This window comes from Agaricus bisporus (assembly GCF_000300575.1).
Source record: "Agaricus bisporus var. bisporus H97 unplaced genomic scaffold AGABI2scaffold_11, whole genome shotgun sequence".
Classification (NCBI taxonomy): Eukaryota; Fungi; Basidiomycota; class Agaricomycetes; order Agaricales; family Agaricaceae; genus Agaricus; species Agaricus bisporus.
In genome coordinates, this window is record NW_006267346.1 from 343,011 (window position 1) to 360,547 (window position 17,537).

Below are 17,537 nucleotides of genomic sequence, written 5' to 3' on the forward strand. Positions count from 1 at the left end.
CATACGCCAAGAATTCGACCAACACCGCCTTCAGCCATGACCCTCGCTAGGACTCCTGGTATCGACTTTCTAGCGACAGGCTTCGTTTTCCTGTCGATCCCTGTATTTGGGTTTATAGCACTGGGAAAAGCGCATGAGTATACGGGCGGAAGGGCCCTTCCCACATGGGTTTTGGTCTCCGCAGGAATTGCTAGTATTCCTGTGTATGCCGTGTCCCGCGTGGTTACTACAAGACTCAGACACAAACGGGAAGCGGCCGCGATGGGAGCGAAGATGGTCCCTGTTGTCAGAGGAAAATGGCTGGGCAACGCTGATGTTGTTAAAGTTATGATACACAATGCTACACATGGCTACCCAGGTAATTTGAGATCGTCAATATATTGCCGTCTCCGCCTCTGATCGTATCTGTACAGCTGATGGTCTGGCGGAGCTCTTCGGGGAATTGGGGCCTGTTATCAACATACGCTCTTTCTGGTCTGATTTAGTTTTTACGACAACCCCTGAGCATGTGAAGATTATGCTTTGCACCGATTTTGAGAATTATGTGAAAGGTCAGGTATTCTTGCTGTAGTTTTGACTTGATACTGATATGGACGTCTTACAGGCGAGGAATTTCAACGGAACATGGATTCGGTATTAGGAGTTGGCGTATTTAATTCTGACGGTAGGTCGCCGTAAATCAAGCCATTCATCCTTTCTCATCGAATGCGGTTCAGGCGACATGTGGAAGTAAATGAAAATTCTCAAACCCCTTTCTGAGTTACTGAAGCAGACTGCAGGTTCCATCGGTCCATCACTCGTCCAGCATTCGCGCGAGACAGAATCAGCGACTTCCAAATGTTTGACCGCCATGCCGAGACTGTGATTCAACAGCTCAAATCCCGTTTTGGTGAAGGTCAAGCGGTCGACTTTCAAGATCTTATGTCTCGTTTCAGCCTTGATTCGGCTACTGAATTTCTTTTCGGTCATTGCGTGCACAGCTTACGTGCTGGACTTCCGTACTCTGTCAACACTCCTTATGCTCCTAAAAACATTCAGACACCCGAAACGCGACGCGCTAACGAGTTTTCTACCGCGTTCCTTGAAGCTTTCGAAGGTGTCGCTCACCGTGAACGCCTCAGGACAGTCTGGCCCTTGTTCGAGATATTTAGTGACAGGACTAAGAAACCCATGGAAGTTTTGGACGATTTTCTAGAACCAATAATTGCCGATGCCATCCAGAAAAAGAGTGCTGTGCACCACGAAGTCGAGGCAAAACCTATAGAAACGTCAGAGGGAACGCTGCTTGATCATCTAGTTCAGGTCACGTCGGACCCCAAAATTTTGAAGGACGAAACGTGAGCGTTATCATAGATATCATTTCATGGTCGGTCTGACGGTCGCTGCAGTTTGAACATCATGCTCGGTACGTCGTTTCGGATGAAGCCTCAGCTTTCCTGATCTCCTTCCAGCTGGCCGTGACACCACCACCGGAACTCTCACGTTCGCTGTGTATCTTCTCTCACAGTATCCACACGTTATGCAGCGTCTACGCGAAGAAGTCCTTGAGAAAGTCGGACCTACAAAATGTCCAACCTTCGATAACATTCGCGAGATGAAGTATCTTCGTGCGGTGTTGAACGGTCAGTCACCGTATATTTTCCTATTTCGGAGGCATTGAAGTACCTGTAGAAACTCTTCGTCTATATCCCGTTGTTCCCTTCAATGTCCGGTAGGTTGACGGTGTCTCCCTTCCCGTGTCTCACTCATGTTCGTTGTAACAGAGAGAGCGTTAATGGAACAACGTGGCCAAATCCGGATCCAAACGGTAAACCGTTTTACATCCCCGCTGGAACAAGGTACATTTGAATTTCTTCCTCAAGAAGTCTGTGACGAATGTTTGGGATTAGGACTCTCTATTCTGTATTTATGATGCAAAGGCGAGAGGATCTATGGGGTCCTGACGGTAAATTTGTCCCGTTTCCCATTCATAGTGTTTGAGCTCATGATATGAGGATCGTAGCGGAAGAATTCGACCCTGATCGTTTCCTCGATGAACGTGTTAAGAAGTATCTTGTCAAGAACTCTTTCATCTTCCTTCCTTTCAATGCCGGCCCCCGTATCTGCCTTGGGCAACAGGTCAGTTTTTTCCTCGCGTAATTTGAATATCCACTGAAACCGGGGTATCCATAGTTTGCGTACAACGAGATGTCATTCATACTCATCCGCCTATTGCAAAACTTCTCTTCTATTTCCCTCGAACTCGATGCATATCCACCTGGAACTCTTCCTCCCGATGAATTCAAACTTGCATCTGGAAGGAAGGCTATTGATAAAGTCTGGCCTAAGGCAAATTTGACTTTATATTTGGCTGTAAGTTCATTTTGAATCATCGTGCGACGTCCTCATGATTTATCGTTGCATACTTAGGGTGGTCTTTGGCTTAAGATGGAGGAAGCTAAAAATTCGTAAATGTTGTCAAGTTAGTTTCTTTGTATTTCTTGTATGCTCGTGCTTTGTATTCTTGTATGCTTGTGCGTAACTGTCTTTCGCAATTACTGCAGTGTCTTTTATCGACCTTTTGCTAAATGGAATAAGATTCTGATATATACTACACAGCGGGCATCATATGGTTACAAGCAAACACAAAGATATACTACATTCAGAAAGTTGTCCAAGAGGATGTGGGTGTTCACACCCGGCTAGCCTCAGCTGTCCCTTGACCCGGAACTGCTATAAACTCTTCATGAACCGGCATCGTTCGAGCTCCCGGAACTGCTGCAAGCTCTTCATTAACCGGCGCCGCTCGAGCAGTTCCGGCTCGAGCACCCGGAACTGTTCTAAACTCTTGATGTGCCGCCCCCGTTCGAGCTTGTGGGTAGCTACCTTCCGTATCACGAAGTCCATGAAGGGGTCCCGTAAAACTATGACCATTGCGCCACATGTTGGCGAGGGCGGCCGACATGAGGATTACCGTCCAGATCCAAAAAATCCAGGAAAACGCCTTGATGGCTTCGAGTATACGACAGACTTTGTAATCACGGCACCATCCGAGGTTTTCAAAATCGTGCTAGAAGATATGAAACCGTCAAATGAGCAACAGTGGCGCATTCTTAAAAGGAGAATCTTTGCTGACGGTGAAGATGGCGGCACCAATGAGAGACATGATTGAGAGAATTCCGAGCGAATACAATTCGAAAAGGTATGTGCCCAGAGGTCCTCGACCAATCTTCCAAAGGAGAGCAGGGATCCTGAGTTCGCAGTGAGAAACCATGGATAGGGTCGAAGTTCATGAACGCACATGTACAATGACCATAGAGTACCCAATATTGCAACCGTCAACAACTCAGCAACGATGGGATCTGGATGCGTGATTATCAGAAATTTGTTCGTATACGCAGCTTTATGAAAACATACTATAAAAATGCGTGCGAGTGGTCAGGACATCAGGCCCAGATTTTGACTTTGTGTAACGGATACGGTACGCCGTTAACCCCATCAAAGCGACGGAGAACATGAACTAGAGAAGGTTGATGGTCAGAACAGCAGAAATTGAATATTCAGAAGTCTTTTACAAGGAAGGAATAGAGGATGATGCGGGCGAAATTGAATGACATGATGAAAGAGTCAATGAACAGGAGAAGCACTTTGGAAGCTTTTTATACGAATGTCTCGCCATTTGAGGTGAGTCATGGAGGAAGATCCACATTGAAACAACCTTGCCGCCCACCCTCGGCGAGGGGCCCTCGCCGGAGCCATAACTTTCTCCTTATTCCTAGTACATTTGCTGATGGACCCGAGAAAGGATGGCACTTTTTCACGGTTATGTCGCCTTATCTTGGGAATGTAGAACAAATAACTGAGTGTTCGGTGAAAATAGGTAACTAATTTGCGGTGGGTGATGATCTATTTTTAGAACTGTACTATACTGAACCCATGGCGCAAACTGGGATCCAAGGCATTGAATAAGGATGAAACCCTCCTTATTAGCCTTCTCAGCTCGAATAGAGTGCCATTACGGCCATTATGGCCACTATGAGTTTTTCCGGCGCTAGTGAAAATCCCCTAGCAAACGTGTCAAGTCAATAGAAACCGTGTCTCGGATAGAGAAAAGTTGCGATTTACAGGGGACATAGTTGATACGTTACATGTCCATACGTATATACATCAAGTTCCACCGGGAGATACTCCAGCTGCAACCTCACCATCTCCCCATCACTCAAGTTTTATAATACAAAAATACACCACCATGAACATTGCTCATCATATTACACTCGACTCTCCCTCATCCCTCCCGAAAAAGTACTCATCCTAGGATCCCAACGCCCATGCAACGGCTCATTCCAAGCCTTGTTCGCAATACAAAACAGAACCGCCAAAACCAACAACACCGTCAACGTTATCCAACCCAACCACGCAAATGCAAGCATCGCACTTAAAACCTGACACGGTTGGAATCCTTGACAAAATGAAAGGTCACCCCAAATCGACTATTGTTTTGTCAGTACTAGCATTGAGAAAAGGGAAAAGGAAGGAGATACGGACACTGCTGTCTGCTGCTCCAACTATCCAGAATAACCATAGAACAGAAAGAACAGCGATTTCTCCGAGAAATGTCGTGATCACGGGGAATTCGAGTCGTTTAAGCAACGTCACCAGACTATTTTCATTTTTTTTTAGGTTTGAAACGTGTCCCGGATAATTCTTGAGTAAATACTTACACGAAGATCGACCATCCCATAGTAAGCAGTGCGGAGACCAACAGTTCAACGACAATAGGATCTACCATTCATTTCTCAACAAAGATAAAGAAGTAAGAAGATGAACTTGACGTACCATAGTAGTGCCTCCCACCATTCAATGAATCATCGTGCGATAAATTGTCGGTATAATGCAACCTCGCAGCCGAGATACAAAAGAGAATGAAAGAAAACAGTAGCTAAAAAGAAACGCAGAAAATTATTTCAGTGTCAATGAGAAAGACACAATGCGTATCATAAGCGGAGAGAACAACATACCAGAGCGCCGTACAACCCCAACCTGATAGGGGTAACTCCAAATGACGACTTCATATTTCAACAACGATATTCGCCAAATTCACGTAAGAGCAAATAGCGCGGCGCAGCCTCCAATAACAGGGGTACTCTCGGAGTACGAGTTGTAGAAGGTAGAAAAATCCAACTAATACCAGTGGCGATCTGGTGGGTGACCAGAGGAGGAAAGCAGCAACGGTCACGGGTGTTTTTAAACTAGAGGGGTTGCCACAAGTTGATGGAAGAACGTTATACACGAGGGATGAGTGTGGGCAGCAACGAGGTCAAACTTGAGTTTCTAGAAACGTTGGTGTGAAGAGGGTAAGAAGGCCGCACTGCCTTTAGATACCTCTTGCCTTTATATCATCATAGGTGGATAATATACTTGCTATAAATGACTGATTGTTCCTAGGGCACCCCACAGGACTCTTATGAAAGTTGGAGTCGTGAAGAATGTTGAAAACGAGCCTACTTTGGTGGGTGTGCCACCAGCTTCGGCGGAGCATCTATCTAAGCACAGTAAGCTCGAGATATCGAACGGTAAACCTTTGATTTTCCACTTACTTGAATCAGTTAACGTCTATTATTCACAAGTAAATATCCATACATTGCCGTAAAACTCTCGATACCTGATACATATAGAGAAACTAATTCACAAAACTATATCCAAGGAAAAGTAGGGCCAAAAGACGTCATGGGTTGGTGCTGTGAATGGAAGCATCAAGAGCGCGTTACTGATGTCAGTGGGGGATACGGATATGGATACTGTCACATGTTCCGTGTGACCACACGATATATTTAGTGATCAGTGATCATCAATGATCATGTCCCCACGAAAAGTGATGGTATCAATTATGTAACGCGATCAATACGGAATTATCTGTTTGTTCCGTAACCCCTGAACCAACCTCCTTGGTGCAGGGCCCCTGCGACGGAAGTTGCCGAAGCCGAGCCGTGCGGAACGGAGTTCTTTCTTTCACCTCATTGCGCGTCTCCTCCACCTGTCGACGCGCATCGACTACTAGCCAGAACTAGATAAATTTATTGCCCACCCACTACTCCCATGTATCTCGTTACCATAATCTCAGATAATGATTTCTCCTTCACTTATTCATCATGAAGTCCTCCCAACGGCGAACACAAAACCCAGATTAGACTCCGCCCACCCAGCGGCTTCTCTGTCTGTGGTCCGGTCCGCTAACGTGGCCTGACCAGCCCAACCTTCTCAGTCGCCCACGTTGCGAAGTACGAGCATAGACGAAGCTGGATACAACTAAGCAATGAATATGGGAGAACAGACAACGAAAAGACACGCGAACGATCGAATACTGACACGTAGGCATGACAGCAATCAAAGAGAGAAACCAAATTATAACTAAACACACACAAAGCCCAAATTATCATTGAAAAGAAAGACAAACGATTTAATCGTAGCATAAGATATCAGGGAAAAAAGATAGGTATACTGCTGTACGAGCAAAGGGGAAACGGCCAACCCGATTCCCCGGGTCCCTTGTTCTTTCCGCCTGATAGAGCACGAGATTGCGAGCTCAGTCTTGCGCAGGAGGAGTGATAGTGATGGGGGGATCACGGATGAAGATATTGTCACCCCGGACATTAATGAGCGAATATTCAGCAAGATTAGTGTATCCAGGATCACGGTTGTAGTTCAGGTATACGAGGTTGGGCTATTATAGAAGTTAAAATCAAATCTTCCAAATCTATATGAACGGCAGATGACCTACCTCTGTCCAGAACGGCCTCAAACCAGCTTGTTCCAGTATTTCCCACCATTCATGGAATTCCTCAAACGATTTCCCCCATAAGTGAAGCTCAATTTGAAGCTGACCGAAAGGAAGCGTCTCATTCCTAGCCACATAGGGTTTAATCATGCTTGTGAGGGTTGAGAACTCCGAGCTCTCTATGTCAACTTTGAGAATATCGATGAACTTATGACCTGTAAGACGGCTTCAGTCAGCAAGGTCTCATGCCTTCGGGGATAAAACATTACCATTTTTCTCCAAAAGGGTTTCCAAGGTATATTGTGGCGGATCATCCTCAGGGCCAAATTTGTCCTCTCCGTCGAGTCGATAAGCCTTGAAATGAGTGCGGTGGCTAATGTCGGAAGTGATCTCCGGGCCAAACGACTTGACCGAGAAATCATATCCCCAGATTTGGCAGTGATTCGTGTTGTGCAGAATCTCAGCTTCGAAAGATGACTCGTAGTTGATACCTGTGATGAGGTTAATTATGTAGAAGCCCACTAATGTGACACTCAAACGCACCGAAAGAGTATACGACACAATCGGGCTTGTCATAGAGGCGCGACAGTCCACAAACCCATTTACCTCCATCTCCGAGGGCGCCTATACGCTCCACTTCATGTGGGCAGTTGAATGCAGCTGGGAAGAAGTCCCCTGTTTGTGGTAGTATGGTCAATGAGTGCGAGCAAGATGATGCTGACTGCCACGTACAAACTGTGTAGGGAGGCCAAGGGTACTTGTCCTCGGGAAACCTGTAGAGCGCTCAGACTGGGATACTCATACAGTCATAGAAGGGCAACTGACATTGAAATATCTTTGGGCGTCGGACCGAAAGTTTTTATTAATTTCTTTCGGTCTTCGAGGACTTTATCATATATACGACTGGCACGTGCCATGCGGGAGGGAAGGTCATTATCTTTTAGAGTGAAATGGGGGGCGACACTGTGTTCATAATGAACGGGAACGAGGAAGTAGAGAGTGGCAGCCAAGACGACAAAGACGAGAAGAGAATAGCGGGGGTGTCTGTTCCAGATGCCAGGCATGTTGAACGCTCAGGAGGCGGAAAGGCGGAAGAAAGGAAGGTGGGGGAGCCCTGTTGTCCGCTGTTGTCCTTTTTGTTGACTTATGTTGGCAGTACTCCACATTGCCTCCCCCATCACTATCTTACGTTCACGCTGTGGGGCTAGTACGGCCCCTGTTAACGGTTGGAACATGAAATCATATTTTGGCTTCTTGGCTCCCAGCAGGAATATAAGGGAATAATATATTACAATGTTGATCGGAGTGTAATAAAATCACCTTTTCCCCGTTTTGATTTCCCACAAACCTTTATCCCCTCTCACCAGTCCCTCCATCACAAATTTCTCACCCAGGAAATCAACCTGCGTAACACCCTTCAACCCCATATTTTCCCTTCCTTCCGTTCTCTCGCTATATCTTTGACCTAGGGCCGCTCTAGCCTTGTCATTCAACGAATCATTATAATAATGTCTATTCCGTATTGGCGTTCGCATTTGTGAACTCAGTTGCACCAGTACGTCTTCAAGAGTCACTCCCGAAGCATTCGACTGGTGTATGTCGACATACCAAGGGAGTTTCGGATGATACAGTCTAATCCTCGAAGCGTGGGGAGACAGTGCCGGTTGACTAAAGTCGACATTATCGCCACTATTGAACGTTCGTATAACCCTTTGTGACAGGATGGCGCCACTCCTCCCCTTGACCTTATAACGAAGATCTAGAGCGAGCGGAGGAGAATGTGGTGTATATTCGAGTAAAGAATGTAGACTGCGTTTCACCGAATCCTCGTATGCTTTGTATTGGATCGTAGAACTATCAGATTTAAACAGGAGTTTTGTAGTATCACTTACCATCGCCTTCTGAGCGCGCTCTGCTTAATTTCAGGTATAACGATGTACCCAACTTTGGACAATAGTCCGGTCTCCAATCTCTCGGCCTACCTGATAATTTGTTCGCATCATATAGATCATCATCTTCCTGTGCATATACCGGAATCGAAGAAGGTGAGGTGGGCGATGCAGATGATGTAAGTGATGTAGGTGAAACGTTCGGCGCTGTTGAGGTAGTCACAGCCTCAGCAGGGGGAGCAATGGGTATAACTCGACTAGGCCCCGGCTTATCAGCACGAGTTGTCTTTTTCTTCGAACGAGCTTGATTTTCAGAAGTTCGGCCTCGCATTTCCGGTCCACCCGAACCAGAACGAGACCGAGTCACAATATTTAATCGGTCTTGATTCCCACCATCATGTTCTTGATTCATCATTTCGCCAGAGCCAGAACGAGGGCGGACTGTAGTATTGAGACGAGCTTGAGGATCATGTCGATCACCTATAATTTCGGGTGCACGCGAATCAGAACGGACCACCTTCTTTAGTCGGGTTTGATTTTCTTGATTTCGGTCTGATAATTCAGGTCCACCTGAACTAGACCGTCGTCGAACTATGTTGCGGATTTGCGATCCCGACGGTTGATTAGTCGCCGAATGTGAATTTGATCTCTTCAATGCGGGTTTCAGTGGGCGAGGAGCGTTTGCAGTCCCTCCAAATGGTAAAGGAGTATATACCTCAGGTTCTGGAGGTATAAAGGGTACTTGTGGCTCTTCTTCAGAAGGGAGTTGCCGATCCAAGGATTGACCGGAATAAGCTTGTTGAAATGACCCAGGATGCGGTGAATAAGGATTGAAGCCATTGGGTGTATGGGATGCGATTGGGAAGGGGGAAGCAGCTGGAAAACTTGACGAATATTGTCCCAAATTCCAAGCTTGACCTGGTTGCTGAGCTAAATATGCTTGAGGTTGGCGTTGAAATTGATAAGGATATGAGGCTTGTGACTGAATTTGCTGAGGAATCTGTACCGCGGGTCGATGTGACATGCCAGTGGAGTATGAGCGCGCTGATCGTGTTGAGCCGCTACCCAACGCTGAGGCATGCGGATATGATGAGTACTGCTGGGGTTGTAACGGCACTGCATTGTTAGACCAATTGTAAGGGCTAAAATAACATCAGGGTTGTGAAGGCATGTCGTTAACAAACAATAAAGGGTGTGTGCGCTATACTTGTACGAACCTCGGATGGGAATAGGGGTTGGGTTCACCCCCTTGGCTCGCTCCAGGCGGCGGCGGGATGAATCCGCCTGTGCCCGCACCCTGAGGCGTGTGCGGCATCGTTCCATATGCGGGGTGTGCCATTCGGAAAACCGGAGCGGTATCGTCTGAAATTGGGCGAAAAATCGGGCAATTTTGCTAAGGAACTATCTCGAAGATCAAGCTATCACGAAGGAAGTACACGGTTTTGGAAAGTTGAAAGAGATTGCAAGGTTCGAAGATTTGGTGAGAGAATGTGCAGAAGCAGGAAAGACTGATTGTCCGTTATGAGCAATGAATCTTATCTGATAGTGGAGGACCATGATTAACTATTACACCCGGCACCCTCACGCCGCGGTGGCCTGATCCTTAACATATAGCGCACCAGTTTTCGCGACAATTGGTCCATGGGCAGATAGATATTCGGCTCCCTTGGAATTCGGCATTTATGTATCAAAAGTTAAGTGTAATTTTATGGTAATTTTAGTTGGCTGGAAGGATTACGAGAGGAAACCTGCGTATCAATTCACTGTCAGGTTGTGCGACTGTGGCAACGCCAAGCAATCATGTAGTCCTTGCTTGGGTCGAACCGTTCCCATGTAGATCTGGGCCACTGCATCAAACGGTGTCGGCGAAGTTGTTAGCAACGACAGCCGTTGAATTTGCTCATTTTCCTACCCGAACGAAAATTCCCATGTCCTATCGGATGGTTCATGACGCCCGTACCGATTCTATTTCATGCCGGTTGATACTCCAGTGTCTTACCTGAGTCTTACAGAAATTTCGACCGGCATGAACGAAATGACGTCGACCCCTACCGCCATTCAATATTCCGCAGCAACCATGGATGTCGTTGGATAGTGTACCGCATTTAGGAATTCTAAACATAGATAGCTCCGACGGCATGTATTCCTGCAAATGAAATTGATCAATCTACCTCCCGAGAGGCTGAATCTCCGAATTTAAATATACATATTTTTAGGGGCTTGGAAACAGTCAAATTGTTAGTTTTTCTAAGGTGGAGTAGATTCAGATAACGGTGGAGAATCTGTGACGGCATACGGCATGTATAGTCATGATCACGACAGTGCTTCTGGTTCTCCCTGTCCGCAGCATTCAATTGAACTGTTTTGACATGGGGATAAGCCAGAGGGATATCGATAAGCCTTATCCTAGTGAGACAATATTCCCTGTTCAAGTTTGACGAAAATAGCTTTTTGGAACTACATAAAAGTCGAGCATGGGATTCTTAGAGGAAAGTCTCTCTCTTCTCTGTCGGATCTGGCCTTCCCGGCCATGAGACAGGTTTTCAATTATCGCTTGAAGCCTGCGTAAATGGGCCGTCGAGAATGTGTTTAGAAAGGAAGGAACAGTGAAAAAAAAAAACTTTAAAAATAGAGCAGACAAGATGCACCATAAACATATAAATAGCCTTTGTTGAACGAGGGATTACACAACCCACGAGTCCAATAATAACGTCGACGAAGGAAATCCAAAACGAGTATATATCAGTAGACGAGAATCCAAGTAACATTATGCAGCAGGGTAAAATATGCCTAAAATGAGTCCAAGAAAGTAAAAATAAAAGAGTGGTGGGGCCAGAGCCGTAAACCAAGAAAATAGTTGAGTTGCCTTTTTAATCAGCAATGCCAATCCGCCTGTATTCCAAACCGTCAATGATACAAAGACGATTCTGAAAGAGTAAGTAAGCTTACCGTCCTCTGTTGAGGAGACCCTATTTTGGAATACGGTTGTTCACCAAGGCATTCCGCCAGTGTCACGAGCCTGTATCCGGCGGCTTGCAGTTTCTGAATCGCATACGGTAACACGATATAGATGGATTCGGCTATTGAAAAAGAGAAATGGTTCACAGAGTTAGCAAGTATCGAGATAAATAACTATGCAAGGCGCACATTTGATATCATGTTGCAACGACAACACATTCTTCGCTTTCCTATTGACTGCATCATCATATTGTTCCATCTGGTAAACTACATCCTTATTAGTGGTATCTCCAGAACTAATATCAACCAAAGTCAGATCAATACGCGACAATTGGCACTTGGCGAATAGGAATTTGAAAACTTACTCCAAATCCCACATAGCGACAGTTTCCCCCAGAGATGCTGCAACCTCTTGCACTAGACTATTGTAATTCCCGTAAGCTGAACATTTGTTTTGTCAGCGAGATGAGTTTGGTTGAACATCATTCGACACTCACGCGGACGCATAAATGCTGGACTGGCACCAGTGATCCTCTCAATAGCCACTACAATCCCCATACACATAAATCGGTGAGAAATTTGATGTTCAATCAGAGGCACTTACCATGACTCCTAGTCATTTCTGAAACAACTAGATATTCCTATGTCAGCAACAAAACCGGACTTAGACGAAGCGGAAGAATATACTTTGATTTCGAGACAATGAAGTGAGATTCGCGTGCGACCAAGTATGCGAGCCAATTTGATGTCCTCTGTTATACGCGTTTTTCATAGTATCGACGCGTTCTTGATCATAGATACATCCCCAATTATTTCCATCTATAAGAAAGAAATCAGACGCGTTCTTCGATATTCACTAGAAGAAAAACAGCAATGGTAACTTACTGACGAAAAACGTTCCCTTTGCTTCTGCATCGTCCAAAATATCAATAGCATCGTCCGTGTAATCAAAGGGTCCATCATCCTACAGTTGGAGAAAAGACACGCGTCACAAGTTACGAGGTCAACAAGTATGCTTCAAAGGAGCATTTGATACGCACAAAAGTCAATGCCGCGACTTTGTCCCTTGTACAACTTCTGACGACTCTAGCGAGTGCAGCATTAGCTGCTTGAGGAGCGGCATTCACACCAGACGTCAAACTAGCGGTGGCGGCGATGAATACGGCGATAGAGTGGAGGTTGAAAATCATGGTGTTGGAGACAAGGAATGAGAATCTTTTTCAATGAGACGTTCAACGACAATTAAACCTAGTTGAAAAAGGAATCACAAAAAGGAGAGAGAATCAGTCAAACTCCACATTTTATGCTCACGAACTACACTCACGAGTTGGAGGATAGGAAAAAATTCGAAAGTCTCGTAAGCGAACAGAAAGGAAGACGATGAGTGTTGGTGCAGGAAATTTACGAAGACGAGATGATATTCTTATATGCCGCCGCTTACAACATGCAAAAATTAAATACCGAAAGCAGCCTCTTGACGTTTTGCGCGCGATTTACGGCCCGGAAATGCTGCGCCGTTCATTAAGCCCTTCGTCCTCGGCCTGCTAGACTCGCCGACTGAATAACCTTGACAGGAAGGATGGAGAAAGAGGTATAGTCTCAATGACGTGATGCTTCTTCTGCCTCGATCAGCGCTATTACTTGGCTATTACTACATTCAGGAAAAAAGAGGTCGTTGGGCCATCATCGGTATCCTTGGTACACGATGTCTGACAAGTTCGTTTAACGGAGCATGGGTGAGCGTAATACGATGCCGCATGGGAGTTGAAAGGTAGTGTTTCATCTTTATATCAACGCGTGTATGCGAGGAGTATCAATGAAAAACGTTTCCAATTAAATTCATACTGCTCACCCATCCTTGGCATCTTATGTGACCAGGACTGGGATTGGGACGTCGCGTGCCTTGTGGTCATTTGGATAGTTGGGACACAAGACCCGACCTCGCTGAGGTCGGAAGTGAGACTTGAATCCGGTCATAATTTAACACATGGACGATTAGCCTTTCAAAAAAGTTGAGGTCAACCGGCGTTTGCGTTTGAGCGACTCTGAATGTAGAAGTTGGTATGGAGAAGAGACGATGGGTGCTTTGAATTCCTTTTACGAAAGGAAAAATCTGTATAACGGACGTGTAGCAACTCGTCGAAAAACAGTGATAAAATTCAAAGAGTTCATTCTGAGCGGGCCAAAAGACTTCAGATATTCGCCAGAGTAAGATGATTAGTTAGAATTAAATAACAAGTTTTCTTTCCAAGCAATATTAGCATGCCAGCCTCCTTTGAGAAGACCATAAGCTCACCTAACTTAACACGTAACCCGACTACCATGGTTAACACAGGCTCCTATTTCTTATCCCCCTTCTCCTTCTCCTTCTTCTCCTTCTTCTTTCCCTTCTCAGGAGCACCAGGTTCACCGCCGGTCATGCTGGCCATGTCCTCATACCAGTTCACGTCATCCAGCGACCCTCCCATGCCCATACCAGTCAAATCTACCATATCTTCCTTCACTTTCGACTTGATCTCGGCCTCCTTTTTGCCCTTCTCTCCCGTTGCTTCTTCCACTACAACAGTCTCCTTTACTTCAACTTCCCTGGTTCCCACCTGGCCAACACCCATAGGCGACCCAGTCCCAAATTTTCTATTGAACCTACCCATCCTTCCAGTCGTCCCATTCTCCTCTTCCAACCCTCCCCTCAAATCACTAATCCACATCCAGTATTCCAAATCGGATTATTCGTCGTATCTCTCGTCAACCTAATCAAAGATCTCGGAGAAGTAGTCCATTGAACAAACGAAGTTCCATCTGAACGAATGACAGTCTAAGGGAATTTTGGTATTATTGGGTTGGGTAGGACGCAACCCACGAGTCCAATATGAGCGTTGTCAATCTAGAATCTTAACTTCGACGAAGGAAATTCACAACGAGTATATATCAGTAGACGAGAATCCAAGTAACATTCCGCAGCAGGGTAAAATATGCCTAAAATGAGTCCAAGAAAGTAAGAATAAAAGAGTGGTGGGGCCAGAGCCGTAAACCAAAAAACAGTTGAATTGCCTTTCTAATCAGCAATGCCAATCCGCCTGTATTCCAAACCGTCAATGATACAAAGACGATTCTGGAAGAGTAAATAAGCTTACCGTCCTCTGTTGAGGAGATCCTATTTTGGAATACGGTTGTTCACCAAGGCATTCCGCCAGTGTCACGAGTTTGTATCCGGCGTCTTGTAGTTTCTTAATCACATATGGTAATACGAGATAGACAGTTTGGGCTATTGAAAAAGAAAATGGTCCAGAGTTAGCAAGCATCGAGATACATAACTATGCAAGGCGCACATTTGATATCATGCTGTAACGACAACACATTCTTCACTTTCCTATTGACTGCATCATCATATTGTTTCCTCTGGTAAGCTACGTCTTTATCGGTTGTGTCTTCAGGACTAATATCAACCAAAGTCAGATCAATACGCGACAATTGGCACTTGGCGAATAGGAATTTGAAAACTTACTCCAAATCCCACAGAGCGATAGTTTCCCCTAGAGATGCTGCAACCTCTTGCACTAGACTGTTATACTCCCCGTAAGCTGAAGATTTATTTGTCAGCGAAATGAGTTTGGTTGAACACCATTCGACACTCACGCGGACGCATAAATGCTGGACTGGCACCAGTGATCCTCTCAATAGCCACTACAATCCCCACACGCATAATTCGATTTGGAGAAAATTGACGTTCAATCAGAGGCACTTACCATGACTCCTAGTCATTTCTGGAACAACTAGATATTCCTATGTCAGCAACAAAGCCGGACTTAGACGAAGCGGAAGAATATACTTTCGTCTCGAGACAATAAAGTGAGATCCGGGTGCGACCAAGTATGCGAGCCAATTTGATGTCCGCGGTCATACAAGATTTTTACAGTATCGGCGCGTCTTTGATCATAGATACATCCCCAAAGAGCTCCATCTATAAGAAAAAAATCAGACGCGTTCTTCGATGTTCAGTAGAAGAAGAAAATAACAATGACAACTTACTGACAAAAAATGTGCCTTTTGCACCTGCTTTAGTCAAAAGATACTCAGCAATGATCGTGTAATCAGTGGGTCCATCATCCTATAGTCGGAAAAAGACACACGTCACAAGATATGAGGTCAACAAGTATGCTTCAAAGGAGCGATTTGATACGCACAAAAGTTAATGCTGCGACTTTGTCCTTTGTACAACTTCTGACGACTCTAGCGAGTGTAGTATTAGCTGCTTGAGGAGCTGCATTCACACCAGACGTCAAACTAGCGGTAGCGGCGATGAATACGGCGATAGAGTGGAGGTTAAAAATCATGGTGTTGGAGACAAGGAATGAGAATCTTGTTCAATGAGACGTTCACGACAATTAATCCTAATTGAAAAAGGAATGCCAAAAATGAGAGAGAATCAGTCAAACTACAAATTCTATGCTCACGAACTACACTCACGAGTTGAAGGATAGGAAGAAATTCGAAAGTCTCGTAAGCGAACAGAAAGGAAGATGATGAGTGTTGGTGTAGGAAATTTACGAGGACGAGATGATATTCTTATATGTCGCCACTTCAAACATACAAAAACTAAATACCCGGGAAAGCAGCCTCTTGACGTTTTGCACGCGATTTATGGCCCGGAAATGCTGCACCGTTCATTGTACCCTTCACTTTCGACCTGCTAGCCTCTGCTAGCCTCGCCGACTGAATAACCCTGACAGGAAGTATGGAGAAAAGAGGTATAGTTTCGATGAAATGATGCTTCTTCTGCCCCGATCAGCGCTATTCAAGCGCTAATACCTGGCCGTTACTACATTTAGAAAAAGGAGGGTCATTGAGCCATCGGTTTCCTTGGCACACGATGTCCGACGAGTTCGTTTGGACGGAACATGGGATGAGCGCAGTGATGTGCCGTTCATGAACCCCATAAACGTTCATGTGCCAAATTCATGAACGGTTGATGATCATGAATAGTGGACATACCCGATGAACGGTGAACTCACCGTGGGACATGCTTTCTTGGAAGATCAATGAGCCGGGTATACCCGATGATCATGAGCGGCTTTGCTTACAAAACCATTCAGTCAATTAGATCAACACACTTTGCATTAGCCTGTGATTTGACGCGATAAAAGAGACGTCCTCCTCACTCTCATCCTAATAAAAAGGCTCAGGGATACTAGTAACAAGGAAGCACACGCATGGTGGCGGGATTACCCCTACCGTCAATCCTAAACGAGGCCAAAGGACACAATTCCGAAGCTTACCACCTTCGTTCAAATCCATGCCCTCAGTTGAGGGCCTCTGCAGAGCTAGTTTCAACAACGTCCTTTTAAGTACAGAAAATCCTGAGATGGTGAATATATAGGTGTGATTTTATCGTTTGACGAGGCGACCGAGCAAGTTCTCTTGCGAGTCGTACTTTTTTGAAATTCATTTGACCTATTTATAACTATTTATAACCTTACCATCAAATGTGAGTTCATGTCAGGTTCATGAACCTGCAAAACACTGGATGAGCGTAATACAATGCCGCATGTGTGTTGAAAAGTTTGTGGAAGGTAGTGTTCCATCTTAACATCAACGCGTGTATGCGAGGAGGATCAATGAAAAACGTTTCCAATTAAATTCAAGCTGCTCACCCATCCTTGGCATCTTATGTGACCAGGACTGGGATATCCCGTTGACGTCGCGTGCCTTGTGGTCATTTGGGTTGTTGGGACGCAAGACCCGACTTCGCTGAAATCGGAAGTGAGACTTGAGTCCGGTCATAATTTAACACATGGACGATTAGCCTTTCAAAAAAGTTGAGGTCAAGCGGCGTTTGCGTTTGAGCGACTCTGAATGTAGAAGTTGGTATGGAGAAGAGACGATGGGTGCTTTGAATTCCTTTTACGAAAGGAAAAATCTGTATTACGAACGTGTAG

At 45.3% G+C, this 17,537-nt stretch overlaps 7 protein-coding genes across 7 annotated transcripts; 1 reads left to right on the forward strand and 6 right to left on the reverse strand.

Moving 5' to 3' along the window:
- Positions 1-34: 34 nt before the first annotated feature.
- Positions 35-2,587, forward strand: AGABI2DRAFT_210141 (cytochrome P450; the record flags this gene model as incomplete). The annotated part of the gene is made up of 13 exons (XM_006455604.1): positions 35-358; positions 414-551; positions 605-664; positions 717-729; positions 780-1,337; positions 1,389-1,405; positions 1,452-1,622; positions 1,672-1,711; positions 1,764-1,838; positions 1,890-1,945; positions 2,003-2,118; positions 2,173-2,352; positions 2,410-2,587. Coding segments are annotated over 13 exons (1,790 nt in total), but the record flags the coding sequence as incomplete, so codon positions are not given.
- Positions 2,588-2,854: 267 nt separating this feature from the next.
- Positions 2,855-3,481, reverse strand: AGABI2DRAFT_55314 (hypothetical protein; the record flags this gene model as incomplete). The annotated part of the gene is made up of 4 exons (XM_006455605.1): positions 2,855-3,049; positions 3,116-3,230; positions 3,281-3,341; positions 3,397-3,481. Coding segments are annotated over 4 exons (456 nt in total), but the record flags the coding sequence as incomplete, so codon positions are not given.
- A 615-nt stretch (positions 3,482-4,096) lies between these two features.
- On the reverse strand, positions 4,097-5,181 carry AGABI2DRAFT_210144 (hypothetical protein). The gene is made up of 5 exons (XM_006455606.1): positions 4,998-5,181; positions 4,816-4,918; positions 4,701-4,761; positions 4,525-4,639; positions 4,097-4,469 (listed from the first exon to the last, which is right to left on the reverse strand). The coding sequence occupies exons 1-5, from the start codon at positions 5,049-5,051 to the stop codon at positions 4,248-4,250; spliced, it is 555 nt and encodes a 184-aa protein (XP_006455669.1). The 5' UTR covers positions 5,052-5,181; the 3' UTR covers positions 4,097-4,247.
- Positions 5,182-6,038: 857 nt separating this feature from the next.
- On the reverse strand, positions 6,039-7,881 carry AGABI2DRAFT_227143 (hypothetical protein). The gene is made up of 6 exons (XM_006455607.1): positions 7,580-7,881; positions 7,487-7,527; positions 7,298-7,429; positions 7,024-7,245; positions 6,758-6,969; positions 6,039-6,700 (listed from the first exon to the last, which is right to left on the reverse strand). The coding sequence occupies exons 1-6, from the start codon at positions 7,816-7,818 to the stop codon at positions 6,563-6,565; spliced, it is 984 nt and encodes a 327-aa protein (XP_006455670.1). The 5' UTR covers positions 7,819-7,881; the 3' UTR covers positions 6,039-6,562.
- Positions 7,882-8,070: 189 nt separating this feature from the next.
- Positions 8,071-9,982, reverse strand: AGABI2DRAFT_121569 (hypothetical protein; the record flags this gene model as incomplete). The annotated part of the gene is made up of 3 exons (XM_006455608.1): positions 8,071-8,588; positions 8,647-9,785; positions 9,861-9,982. The coding sequence occupies 3 exons, from the start codon at positions 9,980-9,982 to the stop codon at positions 8,071-8,073; spliced, it is 1,779 nt and encodes a 592-aa protein (XP_006455671.1).
- A 1,380-nt stretch (positions 9,983-11,362) lies between these two features.
- On the reverse strand, positions 11,363-12,988 carry AGABI2DRAFT_195080 (hypothetical protein). The gene is made up of 10 exons (XM_006455609.1): positions 12,926-12,988; positions 12,642-12,849; positions 12,487-12,565; positions 12,289-12,420; positions 12,206-12,232; positions 12,099-12,146; positions 11,967-12,042; positions 11,791-11,897; positions 11,593-11,723; positions 11,363-11,535 (listed from the first exon to the last, which is right to left on the reverse strand). Exons 2-10 carry the CDS (start codon positions 12,789-12,791, stop codon positions 11,518-11,520), a joined length of 768 nt encoding a protein of 255 aa, XP_006455672.1. The 5' UTR covers positions 12,792-12,849; positions 12,926-12,988; the 3' UTR covers positions 11,363-11,517.
- A 952-nt stretch (positions 12,989-13,940) lies between these two features.
- Positions 13,941-16,118, reverse strand: AGABI2DRAFT_180621 (hypothetical protein; the record flags this gene model as incomplete). The annotated part of the gene is made up of 11 exons (XM_006455610.1): positions 16,069-16,118; positions 15,786-15,992; positions 15,631-15,709; positions 15,431-15,562; positions 15,348-15,374; positions 15,238-15,285; positions 15,107-15,182; positions 14,931-15,037; positions 14,736-14,866; positions 14,391-14,416; positions 13,941-14,298 (listed from the first exon to the last, which is right to left on the reverse strand). Exons 2-11 carry the CDS (start codon positions 15,933-15,935, stop codon positions 13,941-13,943), a joined length of 1,134 nt encoding a protein of 377 aa, XP_006455673.1. The 5' UTR covers positions 15,936-15,992; positions 16,069-16,118.
- Positions 16,119-17,537: the final 1,419 nt, after the last annotated feature.

Coding starts and splice junctions, on each gene's coding strand:
- AGABI2DRAFT_227143 (XM_006455607.1), bottom strand. CDS start 7,818: ATGCCTGGCATCTGGAACAGACACCCCCGCTATTCTCTTCTCGTCTTT. Junction 7,528..7,579: donor ACGCCCAAAGATATTTCAAT/GTCAGTTGCCCT, acceptor AGCGCTCTACAG/GTTTCCCGAGGACAAGTACC. Junction 6,701..6,757: donor TGAGGCCGTTCTGGACAGAG/GTAGGTCATCTG, acceptor CTTCTATAATAG/CCCAACCTCGTATACCTGAA.
- AGABI2DRAFT_210144 (XM_006455606.1), bottom strand. CDS start 5,051: ATGAAGTCGTCATTTGGAGTTACCCCTATCAGGTTGGGGTTGTACGGC. Junction 4,762..4,815: donor TGGTGGGAGGCACTACTATG/GTACGTCAAGTT, acceptor AATGAATGGTAG/ATCCTATTGTCGTTGAACTG. Junction 4,470..4,524: donor TTGGAGCAGCAGACAGCAGT/GTCCGTATCTCC, acceptor ACAAAACAATAG/TCGATTTGGGGTGACCTTTC.
- AGABI2DRAFT_195080 (XM_006455609.1), bottom strand. CDS start 12,791: ATGATTTTCAACCTCCACTCTATCGCCGTATTCATCGCCGCCACCGCT. Junction 12,043..12,098: donor TCCAGCATTTATGCGTCCGC/GTGAGTGTCGAA, acceptor ACAAATGTTCAG/CTTACGGGAATTACAATAGT. Junction 11,724..11,790: donor GTTGCAACATGATATCAAAT/GTGCGCCTTGCA, acceptor CTTTTTCAATAG/CCGAATCCATCTATATCGTG.